This window comes from Pelophylax lessonae, assembly GCF_965119305.1.
Source record: "Pelophylax lessonae genome assembly, chromosome: 4".
Classification (NCBI taxonomy): Eukaryota; Metazoa; Chordata; class Amphibia; order Anura; family Ranidae; genus Pelophylax; species Pelophylax lessonae.
The window spans coordinates 667590755-667607972 of record NC_138771.1 but is presented as its reverse complement, the minus strand read 5'-3'; the positions used below and the strand labels follow the sequence as shown (position 1 = coordinate 667607972).

General features: G+C 42.8%; 1 protein-coding gene across 1 annotated transcript in view; it reads right to left on the bottom strand.

The window, feature by feature from the left end:
- Positions 1-915: 915 nt before the first annotated feature.
- The window catches only part of LOC309553082 (uncharacterized protein), a gene marked incomplete at both ends in the record, with an annotated part of 31300 nt that continues 14997 nt past the window's right edge, over positions 916-17218 (bottom strand). The window contains 2 exon segments of the mRNA XM_082253981.1: positions 916-984; positions 986-2583. Of these exon segments, the coding sequence (XP_082110107.1) occupies positions 916-984; positions 986-2583 (1667 nt within the window).

Genomic DNA, 17218 nt, shown 5'->3' with positions numbered 1-17218 from the left:
GCAATATAAAAAAAGTCAATTTTTATTTTTTATTTTTTCAAGAAAAAAACAAAATGGGCCCTTTAAGGTCGGAGGGTGGAAGTGACGTCACTCCGGTCTTCCAAGGGCATAGAGTGGAGTGGGGGCCATCTTGCAGCTATCTGCTACCATAACTCCGGTATATAGCGTCAAAGTAGCGATGTAAATACACGGTGGGCGGTCCGGAAGTGGTGAATAGAAACAGTAAAATGAGGAATAAAGTAACCATCACTGGTTGGCCCCCTTGTGGTAGCTTTTGGCAGGTGACAGGTCCTCTTTATGGAGCGATCGGGGGGTCTATTATACCCTCCAATGTTTCCCCTGACCTCTAGAGGGCAGAGGAGAAGCTCTGAAACCGGAAGTGATTAAATCATTATTACTTCTGGGTTCATTCGTCCCAGAGGAGATCGCAGAACTGGTGTTCCTCCATCTCCTCAGTGTGATCCTGTCCTGGCCACTTACCACAGTCCCGATCTCCTGGAAGGACTGGGAGAGCCTGGGAAGCACTGCAGGCAGTGACGGGAGGGGGTGATCCTTCACAGTGCTGTAAAAGTGATCGGTCATTGTAAAGCCACCCAGATTACTTTTACAAAACAGTCGATCGCCTGTTTCTGCGGCCATGACCTTGGTATAACCTCTTCCTGATGGGCCGTATATATACAGATGATGGTCAGCAAGGGGTAAAAGGACATCTGTCAAGAATTATGGGGGTTGTCATTGCTACATTTTTTCCTTGAGAATGCTAGTTCCCTGGCTGTCATGTCTATGCTTTGGATTCAATAGTGTCCCAGTGTTTGAACAAAGTACACAGCCAGGTAACTAACTTCAGAAGAAGGCCTGCAATGACAGCCCTCATACCTCTCCCAGATGTTGTCACTATCTAAAATCATTTTTTGATCAATGAACCAATCTCACCACCCATCCCTGTGATGTCACCAGACTGTGGGCGGAGTTCTCACATCTCCCCCCTCCCCCCACATATCTTTATATTACCTCTCCTCCATACACCTAACCCAGCATGGAGGGGCTCAGTGAAGGTGGTGGTGAAGGTGTGGAGGTGTCGGATCGGGTCACACAGATCATAAAAGGAGATCCGCCCAGCCTCATAATCCAGATCTATCCTGACTCTGTTACTGGAGAGATTGGTGGGTAAGGGGGTCCCTTTACTGTCATGTATCACCCAATACTGATTATCATCCCTGTCCAATACCCAGGACTTCTCATTATATCCAATCAGTGACTCCCCCCCTCTCCTGTCTATACTGGGGTAACACATCCCGACTGTCCACCAATCTGACCCCCCGACATCCACATCCCAGTAATGTCTCCCTGAGGAGAAACTCTGACTGCTCATCACCTGAGAATAACCCTGGAATCTCTCTGGTGTTTCTGGGTGATTCTGGTCTATATCTGACCTGGATACAGTTTTCCTGTCATCTGATATCTGTAGAGAATTATTAGCTGTGTTTCCATCCAGTAATATATCTGCAGCTCCCTGTATATAGAAATATACATTTACCTCTCTTATTATATCAGATAAACCTGTGTGTAAGACCCCCGCCACACCCAGACCCCCTCCATCATGGAGGAGCTTCTCATGTCTCTCTCTGTCCTCATTATCTCCATCCTCAGTATCACACAAGTCACCTGTGTCTGATTCCTGTAAGACAGTCAGTGGATCCGTCATGTTACACAGCTCCTCAATGTCCACCATCTTCCTGGACAGCTCCTCCTTCTTTATTTCCAGATCCCGGATGGAGATGGAGATCCGCTCTGCCCGCCCGGAGATCTCCCTCAGGACTCTCTTCTCCAGGTCTTCCAGACGTCTCCTGAGATCTCTAAACAGGGCAGTGACTCTCTCGGTGTCACCAGCTGCTTCTTCTTCTACTTTCCTCCTGTGCTCCTCCAGACTCTGGACTCTTTCCTCCGTCTCCTCTCTCTTTGTCAGAAGTTTCTGCAGAACATTCCTCAGTGTCTCCTTCTTCTTCTCAGAAGCCTCATCCAGTGACTCCATCTCATGTCCTTTATGTCCTCCAATCAGACAGCAGGACACACAGATAAAGGTGTTATCTTTAATGCAGAAATACTTCAACACTTCCTTATGGACGGAGCATTTCCTGCTCTCCATGGACAAGGTGGGGTCACATAAGATGTGTTCTGGGGACTTTTTGTGGACTCTCAGGTGTTTATCACACAGAGAAACCTCACAGTGTAGACAGGATCTAACAGCAGGTACAGGAGAGTCCACACAGTAAGTACAGAAGACCCCAGACTCCTCCTGACCTGGCTGAGCAGACAGGAAAGTCTCTGCTATGTTACGTAGTTTCATGTTCTTCTGCAATGCAGGACGATCCGGAAACTTCTCTCTGCATTCAGGACAGGAATATCCTCCAGACTCCTCCTGTGTATCCAGCACACCATCAATACAGACCCCGCAGAAGTTGTGTCCACATCTCAGGGTTACAGGATCTGTATAAATGTTCAGACAGACGGAACATTCCAGCTCAGCTCTCAGATCTGCAGACGCCATCGCTGACAGCAGAAGAGAAACGAAACTGAAAGTCTCTGGACTCGGTTAGAACTGGTCTGCACAGGGCGAGGCTGAGCTCAGCTCTCAGATTACTTATTCAGGATCCTTGTGATGTCAGAATAAGACACGCCCCCATGATTGTTTATATTTACACTCATAAATTATTTAAAAGACAAAAAACTTTTTAATATTTTATTTTTTAGCTTGAATTGTCCATAAACGACATGAATTAAATAAATACTAAAAAACTATTTATATTGTTATTATCATTATTATTATTATTAATATCATTTTTGTTATCATTATTAATATTATTATTAGTATTTTTAATAATATTATTATTATTATATTAATATTATTATTATTACTATTTTTGTTATCATTATTATTATTATTATTATTATTATCATTATTGTGATTATCATAATTATTATTATTAATGTTATAATTATTATTATTCATATTATTATCATAATTGTTATTATCATTTTTTTAATAATTATTATTATTATTATCATTTTATTATCATTATTATTATTATTCAGGATTAATAGAGCGCCAACAAGGTGTGCCGTGATTTACACTACAAAGGGGGACGGTAGAAGGAGAAAATAATGGAAGAGAAGAGAATTAGGAGGAGCTGCTCATGGGGGGTTTCCATATAAAAGAAGGATAAGAAGTACGGAGTGTAATAATCACCTTTTTTCCAGCGGGAACGCAGTTCTGGCCCCTCCCCCACACAATGTTTGTAATGGAAAGGGTTACTAGAGTGTGCTGGATGGTCTTCTGATGCTGGTGGATCTATGGTCGCTGGGGGATCTATTACTGACCGAAAGATCTATTGTTGCTGGGGTGAGAGGGGTGAATATTTGCTGCTGGGAGGGATCTACTGTTGAGGGAGGGGTCTATGGTTTCTGGCTCCTGGGGATCTATTGTTGCTGGGTGGATCTATTGTTGCAGGGGGTCTATTACTGACAGGGCTTTTTTTCCCTCAAAAAATAGGTTTAGGAACCCCCCCCCCTTCTGAGTCCCCCCCTTGTCTGCGCCCCCTACCCACCTCTGAGCGCCTTCACCCCCTACCCACCTCCCAGTACCACCCCTTTTAGAGAATACAGAACCAAATATCATTTTGTGGTGCTAAATAATTTGTAGGGAATGTGTTACTGATAACAAGAAAAGCAGTAAAATAGATCTCCTGCACCAGCAATAATAGACCCCCCCAGCAACAATAGACCCCCCACACAATAATAGACTCCCCCAGCAACAACCGACTCCACTCCAGCAACAATAGATCCCCTGCAGCAACAATAGATCCCCTGCAGCAACAATAGACCCCACACAACAATAAACCCCACCCTAGCAACAACAGATCCCCCGCACAACAACAATGGACCACCCACAGCAAAACACCGCACCCAGCAACAAAAGGTCAACCCCAGCAACATTAGCCCCCCCCCAGCAGCAACAACAGATCTTCCAGTAGCCAGCATCAATAGACCTTCCAGCAGCCAGCAATAATAGACATCTCCCTCAACAGTAGACCCGTCCCAGCAATAATAGATCCGCCCCCAGAAACAATAGACCCTCACACAAAAACAGGTCCCCAACAGTGACAACAGATTCCCCAGCAGTCAGTATCAACATACATCCAGTGCTGGAGGTGTAGGAACTATGCAGGGAGAAAGCCCTGATTATTGATGGGGGGGAGGGGGATCTATAGTTATTGGCTGGAGGGGATCTATTTTATTGCTTTTCAGAGATTGGGTAAGGGGTGGAGACAAGGGGGGATTCAGAAGGAGGGAGTATTTGCACCTATTTCTTGTATTTCCTGAAAAAGTATCCCCGGTAATAACTGTGTGTCAGGGATCACAGATGGGGGTGTCATGGGGTGTATGGTTGGGGGAGGGGGGGGAGGGATCACAGATGGGGGTGACATGGGGTGTATGGTTGAGGGAGGGGAGGGGGAGGGATCACAGATGGGGTGTCATTGGGGGTGTATGGTTGGGGGAGAAGGGATCACAGATGGGGGTGTCATGGGTGTATGGTTAGGGGAGGGGGAGGGATCACAGATGGGGGTGTCATGGGGTGTATGGTTGGGGGAGGGGGGTGGGATCACAGATGGGGGTGTCATGGGGTGTATGGTTGGGGGAGGGGGTGGGATCACATTTGGGGGTGTCATGGGGTGTATGGTTGGGGGAGGGGGGTGGGATCACAGATGGGGGTGTCATGGGGTGTATGGTTGGGGGAGGGAGAAGGGATCACAGATGGGGTGTCATGGGGTGTATGGTTGGGGGAGGGGAGAGATCACCGATGGGGGTGTAATGGGCTGTATGGTTGGGGGAGGGGGTGTGTGTAATGGGGTGTATGGTTGGGGGAGGGGAGGGGGGTGCACAATGTATCGCAGTTTAGAAATCTCCCGGCACTCTGAAAAATTATTGTAAAACCCCCAAAAGTTCCCCAATCCAGACACTGGGAGCGTCCAATAAACACCAACATGCACACTAATATCTAATCTTCCCCCACCAACACATTATTTGTAAGCAATCTTCTTCCTGACCCCTCCAGTCAGTACAATCACTTAGGATAAGGTCACACCTCGGGTGCAAATTTCCCCTCCGCTGTCACTGCAAATTTCCTAATCAGCTGTTTGGAGGCGGCGCCCACCGGCATCTTCACCATTAGCTGGTTGTTAGGGAGCGGCCGGGAAGACGAACGCCGCGTCCTTATCAACGGATGACTCATCAGCTGTCAGCGGGCTTCCCTCTCTCCCCCCCTCCCCCGCTGACAGCTGAAAGTAAAAAAAACATTGCAGGCAATAAAAAAATCATGAAAAAACAGTTTGGGGTCCCCCCAATCCATACCAGACCCTTATCTGAGCATGCAGCCCGGCAGGCCAGGAAAGGAACGGGGGATGAGAGAGCCCCTCCCCCCTCCTGAACGATACCAGGCCACATGCCCCCAACATGGGGGGGGGGGTGCTTAGGGGCGGGGGGGGACCTTTTTTTTATAAGACATAACGGTCTGGTATGGATTTGGGGGGACCAAGCACCATTTTTTTTAGTTTGGCATGGGGGTCCCCTTAAAATCTGTACTAGGCCCTTAGATCTGATAAAAAAAAGCCCCTCCCCCACCCCAAAACACCCCCCCCTATGTTGAGGGTATGTGGCCTGGTATGGTTGGGGGGGAGACACTCATCCCCCCTTATTTCCTGGCCTGCCAGGCTGCATGCCCTCAATATGGGGGGGGGGGTGCTTTGTGGCGGGGGGGACTTTTTTTATCAGACCTAAGAGTCTGGTATGGATTTGGGGGGGGGATCCCACGTCGTCTTTTTTTAGATTTTGGCATGGGGTTCCCCTAAAATCTGTACCTGACCTGAAAGGGCCTGATATGGAATGGGGGGGACCCCACACTGTTGTTTTTTTTATAGGAATTCAGATAGAGATTCAAAAAATCATGAAAAAACAGTTTGGGCCCCCCCAATCCATATCAGGCGCTTTCGGGTCAGGTACAGATTTTAGGAGAACCCCATGCCGAAGTTTAAAAAGAAAACAGTGTGGGGTCCCCCCAAAAGTCTATGCCAGACCCTTAGGTCTGATCTAAAAAGGTTCCCCCACCCCAAACCCCCCCCCCCCCATGTTGAAGCCATGTGACCTATTTTTTTTTTTTTTTGGGATGTGATTCAGATTTCCATAGAAGGTAATGAGCCTGGAATTCCCATCTGAACCGCACCGCAGCGCTCAGAAAATGCACAGGACTCTTTATATTCGCACTGTCGCTGCACCGCACACACTGTATGTGACCCCCATCCATAGAAAGACGCTTTCATTCACACCTCATGACAATCCGATGCACTTCAACATGCATCCAATTCCTACATATGTGAATGGAGCCGTACACTGATATTAAAGGAAATGTTTTTATTTTTTATTTATTTTATTTTTTTTCTGATGCTTTCAAGGGTAGAGGAGAGATTAGGGGTCTTAGAGACCCCGGACCGCTCCATAAAGAGGACCTGCCACCCTCTATTCCTATTACAAGGGATGTCTACATTTCTTGCGATAGGAATAAAAGTAATAAAAAAATTAAAATAAATTAAAAGGACAGTGTAAAAAACAAATAAAATAACATAAATAATAATAAAAAAAATTAAAGTGAACAAGTGATTAAAAAATAAATAAAATAAAGAAGCAAAAATAAATAATAATAAAAAAAATGAAAGTGAGCGAGTGATCAAAATAAATAAATAAATAAAATAAAGGTGCAGTGTAAAAATAAATAAATAAATAATAATAAAAAAAAAAAAAGCGCCCCATCCTTCCATCCTTTTAGTCAGAAGCAAACACATACGTAAGTCACACACACATAATATGTAAAAGTATTCGCACCACACAAGTGAGGTATCCCTGCAATCCGATGGTTCGCACAGCTGGCCATAGAGGTGAACAGAGACCAGACCGTCCCCCAACATCTCTATGATCTGTTCTAGAAGGACTGGAGTGACGTCATTACATCACTTCCTGTCTAGGGCAGAAGTAAACTTTAAAAAAAAAAAAAAAAAAAGACCTTTTTTTCTTTTTTTTTATTGTAATCTTTTCCTTTCAAAAGTAGAGAGATTTGAGGTCCCAGATGTCTCCATAAAGAGGACCTGTCATCCCTTATTTCTATCACAGGGGATGTTTACATTTCTTGCAATGGGAATAAAACTGATGACAAATAAGAAAAATAAACGAATAATATAAAGAGAAAAAAAATTAAAGCGATCAAGTGATCAATAAAATAAATAAAAAAATAAATAAATAAATAAAGGGACAGTGTAAAAATAAATAAATAAACAAATAAAATAATAATATTAAAAACAATTAAAGCGATCAAGTGGTAAATATATATTAAAGGGACAGTGTAAAAATAAAAAAAAGTAAGGAATAAATAGGAAAAAAATGTAAAGTGTCCCATCCCCCCATGCTTGCCCTCAGAAGTGTGCCAACGTAAGACACTCACACATATGTAAACGTTTTTTGCACCACACATGTGAGGTATCGCTGCAAACGTTATAGGGAGAGGAATAATTCTATCCCTAGACCTCCTCTGTAACTCTAATCTGGTAACCTGTAAATGTTTTTACAGTGTCGCCTATGGAGATTTTTAAGTACCGTAATTTGTCGCAATTCTGCGAGCGCGCACAATTTTAAAGCGTGACATGTTAGGTATCTATTTACTCGGCGTAATATCATCTTTCACATTATACAAAAAAATTGGGTTATATATTGTGTTGCCCAAAAAAAGGGGGCGGGAGCTTCTTTTGGGTAACAAACATGCATTGAAGTGAATGGGCTGTCCAATGTGTGACACGCGGAGTCACATGAAAATCACACAACAAAAATCGCTTGTTCCCACTTTACGATATGTGACCGGTACCTAAAATCTCATATATTGTACATAGTAGTAGCTCCGCCCACTTCCATGTATTTCTATGTCTTGTATTGAACCGCATGAGGTTATCTTTATTTATTTTTGTTAGTATGATGACATCTAGTGGTGGTTTTAGGTCACTGCAACTTACTTTCTAATTTGATTTTAATGTCTTCATCTCTTCCTGTAAAGCAAAACTCCCAACTGTCCCAGATTTGGAGGGACTGTCGCTGATTTGGAGGGGCTGTCACTGATTTGGAGGGGCTGTCACTGATTTGGAGGGGCTGTCGCTGATTTGGAGGGACTGTCGCTGATTTGGAGGGGCTGTCGCTGATTTGGAGGGACTGTCCCTGATTTGGAACAAAGTCCCTCTGTCCCTTTTTCCTCCTCATTTGTCCCTCATGTTGGTCTGATCTATAGAGTTGTATATAAAATGCACTTTTTATCTCCCAGTGCTAAACCTTTCACCCAATTTCTAAATTGCTGCATTTGTAAATTCCAAAAACCAATATAAAGGAATAATAGTGGTGAAAAAAAAAAACAATTGTGGGTTTTATAATCTTTTTTTTTTTTTGCATAATTCTCCTTTTGGGGGCGTGGCAGAGGGTGTGTCCTATGCCTGCATACTTTTGCTAATAGGGGTCCCTCATTCTCATCTCAAAAAAGTTGATGTGTGTGATAAGGGAGAGTTTAGTGTTATGTAGACCCTCCCGGTGTCTTCCATGTCCCCTCATTGGTAGCACTTCACAGAGACGGGTTCAGGAAAGTCAATAGGGTGGATTTACTAAAGGAAAATAGACTGCGCACTTTGCAAGGACAGTTGCTCCAGAAATTAGGAAATGACGTGAAGTTTCACTTGCATAAAAAAGAAAATAATGACATGCAAAGAAAAAAAAAGCAGCATTTTTTCTTGCACATGATTGGATAATGGAAGTCAGCAGAGCTTTCCTTCAATCACTAAGCTCTGGAGAAACTTCCCATGTAAAATGTATCTGCATGGTCTATTTGTCTTTAGTAAATCCCCCCATTGTCTCCTTAGACCTCTAAAGAGCAGGAAAACATTCTCTGTACTGCAATTATCTGAGGTGAGATTGTGTTCTATTCAACTTCTGCCTCTTATTGAAGAGTTAAGCTGCCTGTGGATGGTGCCAAGTCAGCAGGTGACCGTACTGTCCGGACAGACTGGGTTGAAGGAGGAATGTTAATGCAGAAAGTGAGATTTGAAATAGAACAGAAATGTAATTCAATATTTTTATATTTGCAGATATCATTAAATAATCCCTGGTGGGGGGGGGGGGGAGCCTGCTAATGGCGCCGGCAGCAGGTGCACGCTAGACACCACGGAGATCCCATCCAGGAGCTGAGAATGCAGACCCGCACGGCTGCAGAGATCCATCCCGCCCGCTCATAGGGCTGATCTCCGCTGTTCCGCCCTGCTTCCCCCCCCCCTACTCCGCCACCACTAGACTGCTGGTTCGCCGTACCGGGACCCTACTTGGGTGCCGACACCGGAGGATACCGACGGCTCCTAGATCCAGGAGGAGGAGGAGGTCGGCAGTGCAAAGAGAGCACCGGAGCTCAGCAGCTGAAGCCATACAGAGGTCGCCCCTCCCACGGGACACTGTGCTAACTAGGCATCGGTCTGAGATTAGCAGGAATAACGGAGGAGGGGAAGGTGACCGAGGAGATTACAGCACTCAGCGGCCAACATGAAAGGAGAGACCGGAGATCACAGGGGAGACCCCCCCCCCCCTCCATCTATAAAGGTGAATAAATACCTTATTACTCTGGAAATATCAGGAACATAATAACAGTACCCACTATATTTGACTTTATGGGACTTTTTGAGCTCTATAGTGGGATATAAGGAGTGGATTTATAAGTGGAGACGGAAGCATAGACAGCTAACCCAGCACCTGTGATAAACAGAGGGAAATCTTCATTGATATTGGTCCTCGTTTATATTGAAGGGGGCAGTGAGTAGAAAAAGGACTTAAAATGAAAAACAAATCTACAAATCTACTAAAGATGAGGGAGGAAAAACCGCAAAAATAAGTGCAAGCCCCGGGACTATTAAGATGTATATGACACCTGAAAAAATAGGGGAAAATACAGGGTAGGAAAGACAAACAACCCTCAAACCAAAACAAGATACTGAAACAAGTAAGAAAACTAGGAATCAGAAACCATCAGGGATAAACGGAGAAAATAGTCTCAACCCCCTCCCCCCCCCCCAAAAAAAAAAAAGCAGATGGACAGAGACCAGGAAGTCAGAGGAGAGGTGGAGGGTAATATAAAAGATCAGCTACCCACAAAACTAGAAATAATGGAGATGTTTGCTAAATTTGAACAATCAATTAAAAATGAGATGGTGATCTTACACAGTGATCTGGGACAAATGCTGAAAAGAGTGGAAGAAGTTGAGGAAATAACGGTCAGATATGGGAAGAAGATAAAGGTATTTAAAGAGGAAATAAAGAAGATGCATCTGGTACAGAGAAATATACTATATAAATTAGAAGATCAAGAGAATAGGCATAGAAGAAAAAAATCTTAGGATTTGGGGTTTCCCAGAACGGGGGAGGGAAGAAAAATTAGCTGAAATGCTGGAATCAGTTTTTAATCCCCTATTGGGAAAAGAAAATACAGAGAAAATAGAAATTGAAAGGATACATAGAATTAGGAAACCACAGAACCTGCCAAAAGAAACCACCAGAGATGTTATCGTAAGATTTCACAAGTATGAAACACGCGCACAGATCTGGGAAAAAATGAAGAGCAGACCCCCTCTAAAGTTTGAAGGAGTGGATTTAAAGGTATTTGCAGATCTATCACATGAGACATCGGCCAGGAAAAATATATTAAAACCAGTGGTAGACCTAATAAAACAACATGATATTCAATACTTTTGGGGGTACCTGGCGTGTCTGGGAGCTAAAAAGAATGGAAAGACTGTAAAATTGAGATTCCCTGAAGAATTACAGGAATTTTGTGTGGCGGGGGGGGGGGGGCAGGAGGGGGGATAGGAATTGAGGGAGGAAAATAGGTAATGGATGGGAACCTGAAGGTCTGGAGGTGCACAGGGTGAAGGGTCCCAGGTCCCAGTTGATATGAGGAGGGAGGAAGTGTATCAACAGAAAGGGCCTAAAGGGAGATACCCAATCATTGGAGTGGGGGAGAGTGGGGGGGGAGGGAGAGGAGGAGGGGAGGGAGGGGAGGGAGGATGGAAGGAGAGGGGGGAAAAGGGGGAAAATAAATGGTATATTTAGGATATTTTACACATCAATATATCGGACCCATGACATATTGAGGAAGTGGGGACTGGGACCCTATGCTCTCCCACTCCGGAAGAGGAGGTTAAACAAGGAAGAGTTGGAGAGTAGGGATGATCGAACTTTTGAAAAGTTCGGTTCGGCCAGAACACCTGAACTTCCCGAAAGTTCGGTTCGGATTCCAGAACCCCATTGAAATCAATGGGACCCGAACTTCTGGAATCAAAAAACACAATTTTGAAGCCCTAAAACCCAATAAATGCCCCTAAAAAGTGCCTAGGGTTCTGGGTCATGCCCCAGGGACTATGAATCAGGCAAAAAAAGTTCTTAAAAATTGTCGTTTTTGATAGAGAGCCAATTATTGAAAAAATCATTGAAAAAAAAAGAAGAGAGATTTCTTTGGATTTAGTGTCTGGGGGGGTCTAAAAAGTGCACCTGTGAAGTTTCAGCTCTGTAGCATGTCCAGAACCAGAAAAAAAACATTCATTTTCTTAGAATTTCAGTAGCGCAGGGATGGTGTTACCCTCCTTTCACACCTGGGCGTTTTTGTTTCAGGCATTTTTCAGGCGTTTGGAGGCAGGCATGACATCTGAACTTCTGTATAGGGGTATATATACATATATGTGTATGTATATATATATATATATATATATATATACTGTGCATAAATAGTACAGTAAAAATGCAGGAAAGGGCACTGGGGGGCATACTAATGTGAATTTATTTTATTTTGCAATGTATATATATATATATTTATATATATATATATATATGTATACCCCTAACCCAAAATCTGCATAGTGGGGTCACCCTGACATGGAAGAGTTCGGTCACCCTGGTATGGCAGCCTCAGGCAGAGTCAGCTAAACTACATTACGGTCACCCTGACATGTTAGCGTTCGGTCACCCTGGTATGGCAGGCAGAGTCAGCTTACTACATTACGGTCACCCTGACATGTTAGAGTTCGGTCACCCTGGTATGGCAGGCAGAGTCAGCTAACTACATTACGGTCACCCTGACATGTTAGAGTTCGGTCACCCTGGTATGGCAGCCTCAGGCAGAGTCACTTAAACTAAATTACGGTCACCCTGACACTTAAAGGTATCCCTACAGAAACTAGATTATTGAATCTAACTATAGTGGTATATAGTACCCTAACTACACTGCATATCCCTTTCCTCACACTAAAAGAACAGCTCCATACAGCAGGAGTAACACTAATGCTTCCATTTTCTTCCACAGCCCCTGTATTACAGTGCTAGAGGTTTGGCGGGGCTATGTTATATACTGGGGGGCGTATTCACTACTGATTGGCCTCTGGACCCCGTAGTCACTCCAATCACATTCCTAGCAGACTCTTGCTCCCTCAATTGGCTTTTACTGACATTTCTGGTCCAATCACAGGCTTTTAAAGCCCAGTTCCTGTCTCATTGCATTTTGGGCGGTTCTGGAGGCCGAATTCTGAACTTTAACCGCAAAAAGTTTGGAATTCAGCCGAATTTCGAACAGCCAATGTTCGGGTCGAACCGATGGTCGACCCGAACCGTTCGATCATCTCTATTGGAAAGCATAGGGGTGAAACACATTTTTTTTTAGATGTCAATCATAAATGTGGTAACATATAATGTCAGAGGTCTAAATACCCCGGAAAAAAGGAAAAAAATTCTCAGGGAAGTAAAAAATATGGAAGCTAACATAATATTCCTACAGGAGACCCATATAATACACTCATCTAATATTAGATTATATACAAAAGATCACCCTACATGGTACTACTCGGACTCTACAACAAAAAAATCGAAGGGAGTGGCCATTGGAATGTCCAGAGGGCTGAGATTTACTCTAGAGGAGAGGTTGGTGGACCCTGAAGGGAGATTTATCTTCCTGAAGGGGAAGTTATTGAGTAAAGAAGTTACATTAGTGAATATATATTGCCCGAATGATAAACCCCTGAACTACTTAGGAAAGATCCTGGATAAACTAACAGACTTTAAGAAAGGGTGGGTAATAATGGGAGGAGACTTTAATTTTTGTTTGGACCCGGAGAGGGATAGTACGTCGAGAGGACAGAGGAGTAAGAGACTACATTTAAGAGCAATAAAAGAGAAACTATACCAATCCCAACTTCTGGATGCATGGAGAGTGTTACATCCAGAAGAACGGGATTATACGTTCTAATCCTCGGTCCCCGGGACGTATTCAAGGATTGACTATCTGCTGATCGAACATAGAGGGATAGAGTCTGTGTTAGAAGTAAAAATAGGTATAAAATCATGGTCGGACCACACCCCTGTTAAAATGAAGTTGAAAATAGTGGGTGAGCAAACTAAAACAAATATCTGGAGAATAAATGAAGAGCTATTAAGGGGAAAAAAATGGGAGGAGGAAATAAAAAAAGAGCTGGAATTATATTTTTTGATAAATGAAAAAGAAGAAACCCCTAAAGACATATTATGGGAAACGCATAAGGCTTACGTACGAGGGATCTTAATAGCGAAAGGAGTCCAAAGGAAAAAAGAAAGATCAGCAAATAAAGAAAGGTTAATAAAAGAGATATTTGAATTAGAACAGGGGCATAAAAGAACACAGAATGTGGAGATTCATCACAGTCTAGTAATAAAAAGAGATGAACTAAAAATATTACTAGAGCAGGAAATGAAACAGGAGGTAAATAGGATAGCAAAAGAGAGCTACCAATGGAGTAACAAGATCGGGAAAACATTAGCAAAGGCAGTAAAAAAGAAAAAATCAATTAACTTTATAGAGAGGATAAGGGATAAAGGGGAAGAAATAAGATATTCTTCAATAGAAATAGCGAAGGTGTTCCAGGAATACTATGGAAGATTATATAACATCAAAAAAGAGGAGGTGGGAAAGACGGACCTTGAGAGAACGGAGAAAATCATAAAATATCTGAAAGAAGCAAAGTTGCCACAGGTACAGAAGGAACAGTTAGATCAGTTTGAAAACCCGATTACAGAGGAAGAACTAGGTAAAGTATTAAAATAAACTAGCTCAGGTAAGAGTCCAGGGCCAGACAGGTTTACAGTGAACTACTACAAAAGTTTTAAAGAGCTGTTAATTCCTAAATTAAAAGAATATATTAACAGAATAGGGCAGCAATTTTTATTGAGTGAAGAAGCTATTAGGGCCTCAATTACCGTCATTCTGAAGGAGGAAAAAGATGCTACGAATTGCTCCAGCTATAGACCTATTTCGCTATTAAATGCAGATATGAAACTGTTTACGAAAGTATTGGCAACTAGGATGAAAAATATGATGGTAGAATGGGTCCATAATGACCAAGTGGGTTTTATACCTGGAAGACAGGGCAGGGATAATGGAGTAAGAACAATTCTCTTGATGCAACAAATGGCTAGGAGTGGTATCCCCGGGTTGATATTGTCAATTGACGCAGAAAAAGCATTTGATAGGGTAAATTGGGAATTTATGTTGAGAACTTTGGAGGAATTGGGAATTGGAATAAGGATGGTGGCATGGATAAGATCAATATATAGCCAACTCACAGTGAGAGTTAAGATCAATTGGACCCACTCCGAGCCATTTGAGATGCACAATGGAACAAGGCAAGGCTGCCCACTCTCCCCGATGTTGTTTGTTCAATCCCTGGAACCCCTTTTGGCTACACTTAGGGGGAACCCTGATATAAGAGGAGTAGAAATAGGAACAGTGGAGCATAAAGTAGCTGCTTTTGCAGACAATGTATTGCTATATATAAATAGACCCAAGATAACACTACCTAATGTGATGAAAACTTTAAAAGACTATGGGGAAATCTCTAACTTAAAAATGAATTTAACAAAGTCAGAAATATTAAGTATTAATATCAAACAACAAGAGGAAGAAGCACTAAAACTTGACTTCCCCTTTATATGGAAAAGATCAGAATTGAAATACTTAGGAATTAAATTGACAGTCTCCCTAGAAAAACTATTTAAAATAAATTATATACCATTGTTAAATGAAATAAAACAGATACAAATAGGCTATTTAGTAGAGTATTATCATGGATAGGAAGAATTAATATAATAAAAAGGGCAATATTACCAAAATTAGCATATAAATATCAAATGGTTCCAATACCAATCCCACAAACATATTTTAGGATTTTGAAGACGATGATAACTAAATTTGTATGGAGAAAAGGAAAACCTAAGATACGGTATGCGGTCTTAACGAAAGGCAAACATCAAGGAGGTCTAGCGGTCCCAGATTTTAAAAATTATTATTATGCGACACTATTAGCACGAGTCACGGAATGGGGAAAGAAAGAGTTGGGTAGAAATAGAAAACACTTTAAGTAATTCTAATTTAAGTAAAATTATATGGATACCTCCCCAATATAGAAAATTAAGCACAAATACACATATACAGTGGGTACGGAAAGTATTCAGACCCCCTTAAATTTTTCACTCTTTGTTATATTGCAGCCATTTGCTAAAATCATTTAAGTTCATTCTTCTTCCTCATGAATGTACACATAGCACCCATACTGACAGAAAAACACAGAATTGTTGACATTGTTGCAGATTTATTAAAAAAGAAAAACTGAAATATCACGTGGTCCTAAGTATTCAGACCCTTTGCTGTGACACTCATATATTTAACTCAGGTGCTTTCCATTTCTTCTGATCATCCTTGAGATGGTTCTACACCTTCATTTGAGTCCAGCTGTGTTTGATTATACTGATTGGACTTGATTAGGAAAGCCACACACCTGTCTATATAAGACCTTCCAGATCACAATGCATGTCAGAGCAAATGAGAATCATGAGGTCAAAGGAACTGCCTGAAGGGCTCAGAGACAGAATTGTGGAAAGGCACAGATCTGGCCAAGGTTACAAAAAGATTTCTGCTGCACTTAAGGTTCCTAAGAGCACAGTGGCCTCCATAATCTTCAAATGGAAGACGTTTGGGACGACCAGAACCCTTCCTAGAGCTGGCCGTCCGGCCAAACTGAGCTATCGGGGGAGAAGAGCCTTGGTGAGAGAGGTAAAGAAGAACCCAAAGATCACTGTGGCTGAGCTCCAGAGATGCAGTCAGGAGATGGGAGAAAGTTGTAGGAAGTCAACCATCACTGCAGCCCTCCACCAGTCGGGGCTTTATGGCAGAGTGGCCCGACGGAAGCCTCTCCTCAGTGTAAGACACATGAAAGCCCGCATGGAGTTTGCTAAAAAACACCTGAAGGACTCCAAGATGGTGAGAAATAAGATTCTCTGGTCTGATGAGACCAAAATAGAACTTTTTGGCCTTAATTCTAAGCGGTATGTGTGGAGAAAACCAGGCACTGCTCATCACCTGTCCAATACAGTCCCAACAGTGAAGCATGGTGGTGGCAGCATCATGCTGTGGGGGTGTTTTTCAGCTGCAGGGACAGGACGACTGGTTGCAATCGAGGGAAAGATGAATGCGGCCAAGTACAGGGATATCCTGTACAAAAACCTTCTCCGGAGTGCTCTGGACCTCAGACTGGGCCGAAGGTTTACCTTCCAACAAGACAATGACCCTAAGCACACAGCTAAAATAACGAAGGAGTGGCTTCACAACAACTCCGTGACTATTCTTGAATGGCCCAGCCAGAGCCCTGACTTAAACCCAATTGAGCATCTCTGGAGAGACCTAAAAATGTCTGTCCACCAATGTTTACCATCCAACCTGACAGAACTGGAGAGGATCTGCAAGGAGGAATGGCAGAGGATCCCCAAATCCAGGTGTGAAAGACTTGTTGCATCTTTCCCAAAAAGATTCCTGGCTGTATTAGATCAAAAGGGGGCTTTTACTAAATACTGAGCAAAGGGTCTGAATACTTAGGACCATGTGATATTTCAGTTTTTCTTTTTTAATAAATCTGCAACAATGTCAACAATTCTGTGTTTTTCTGTCAGTATGGGGTGCTATGTGTACATTCACGAGGAAGAAGAATGAACTTAAATGATTTTAGCAAATGGCTGCAATATAACAAAGAGT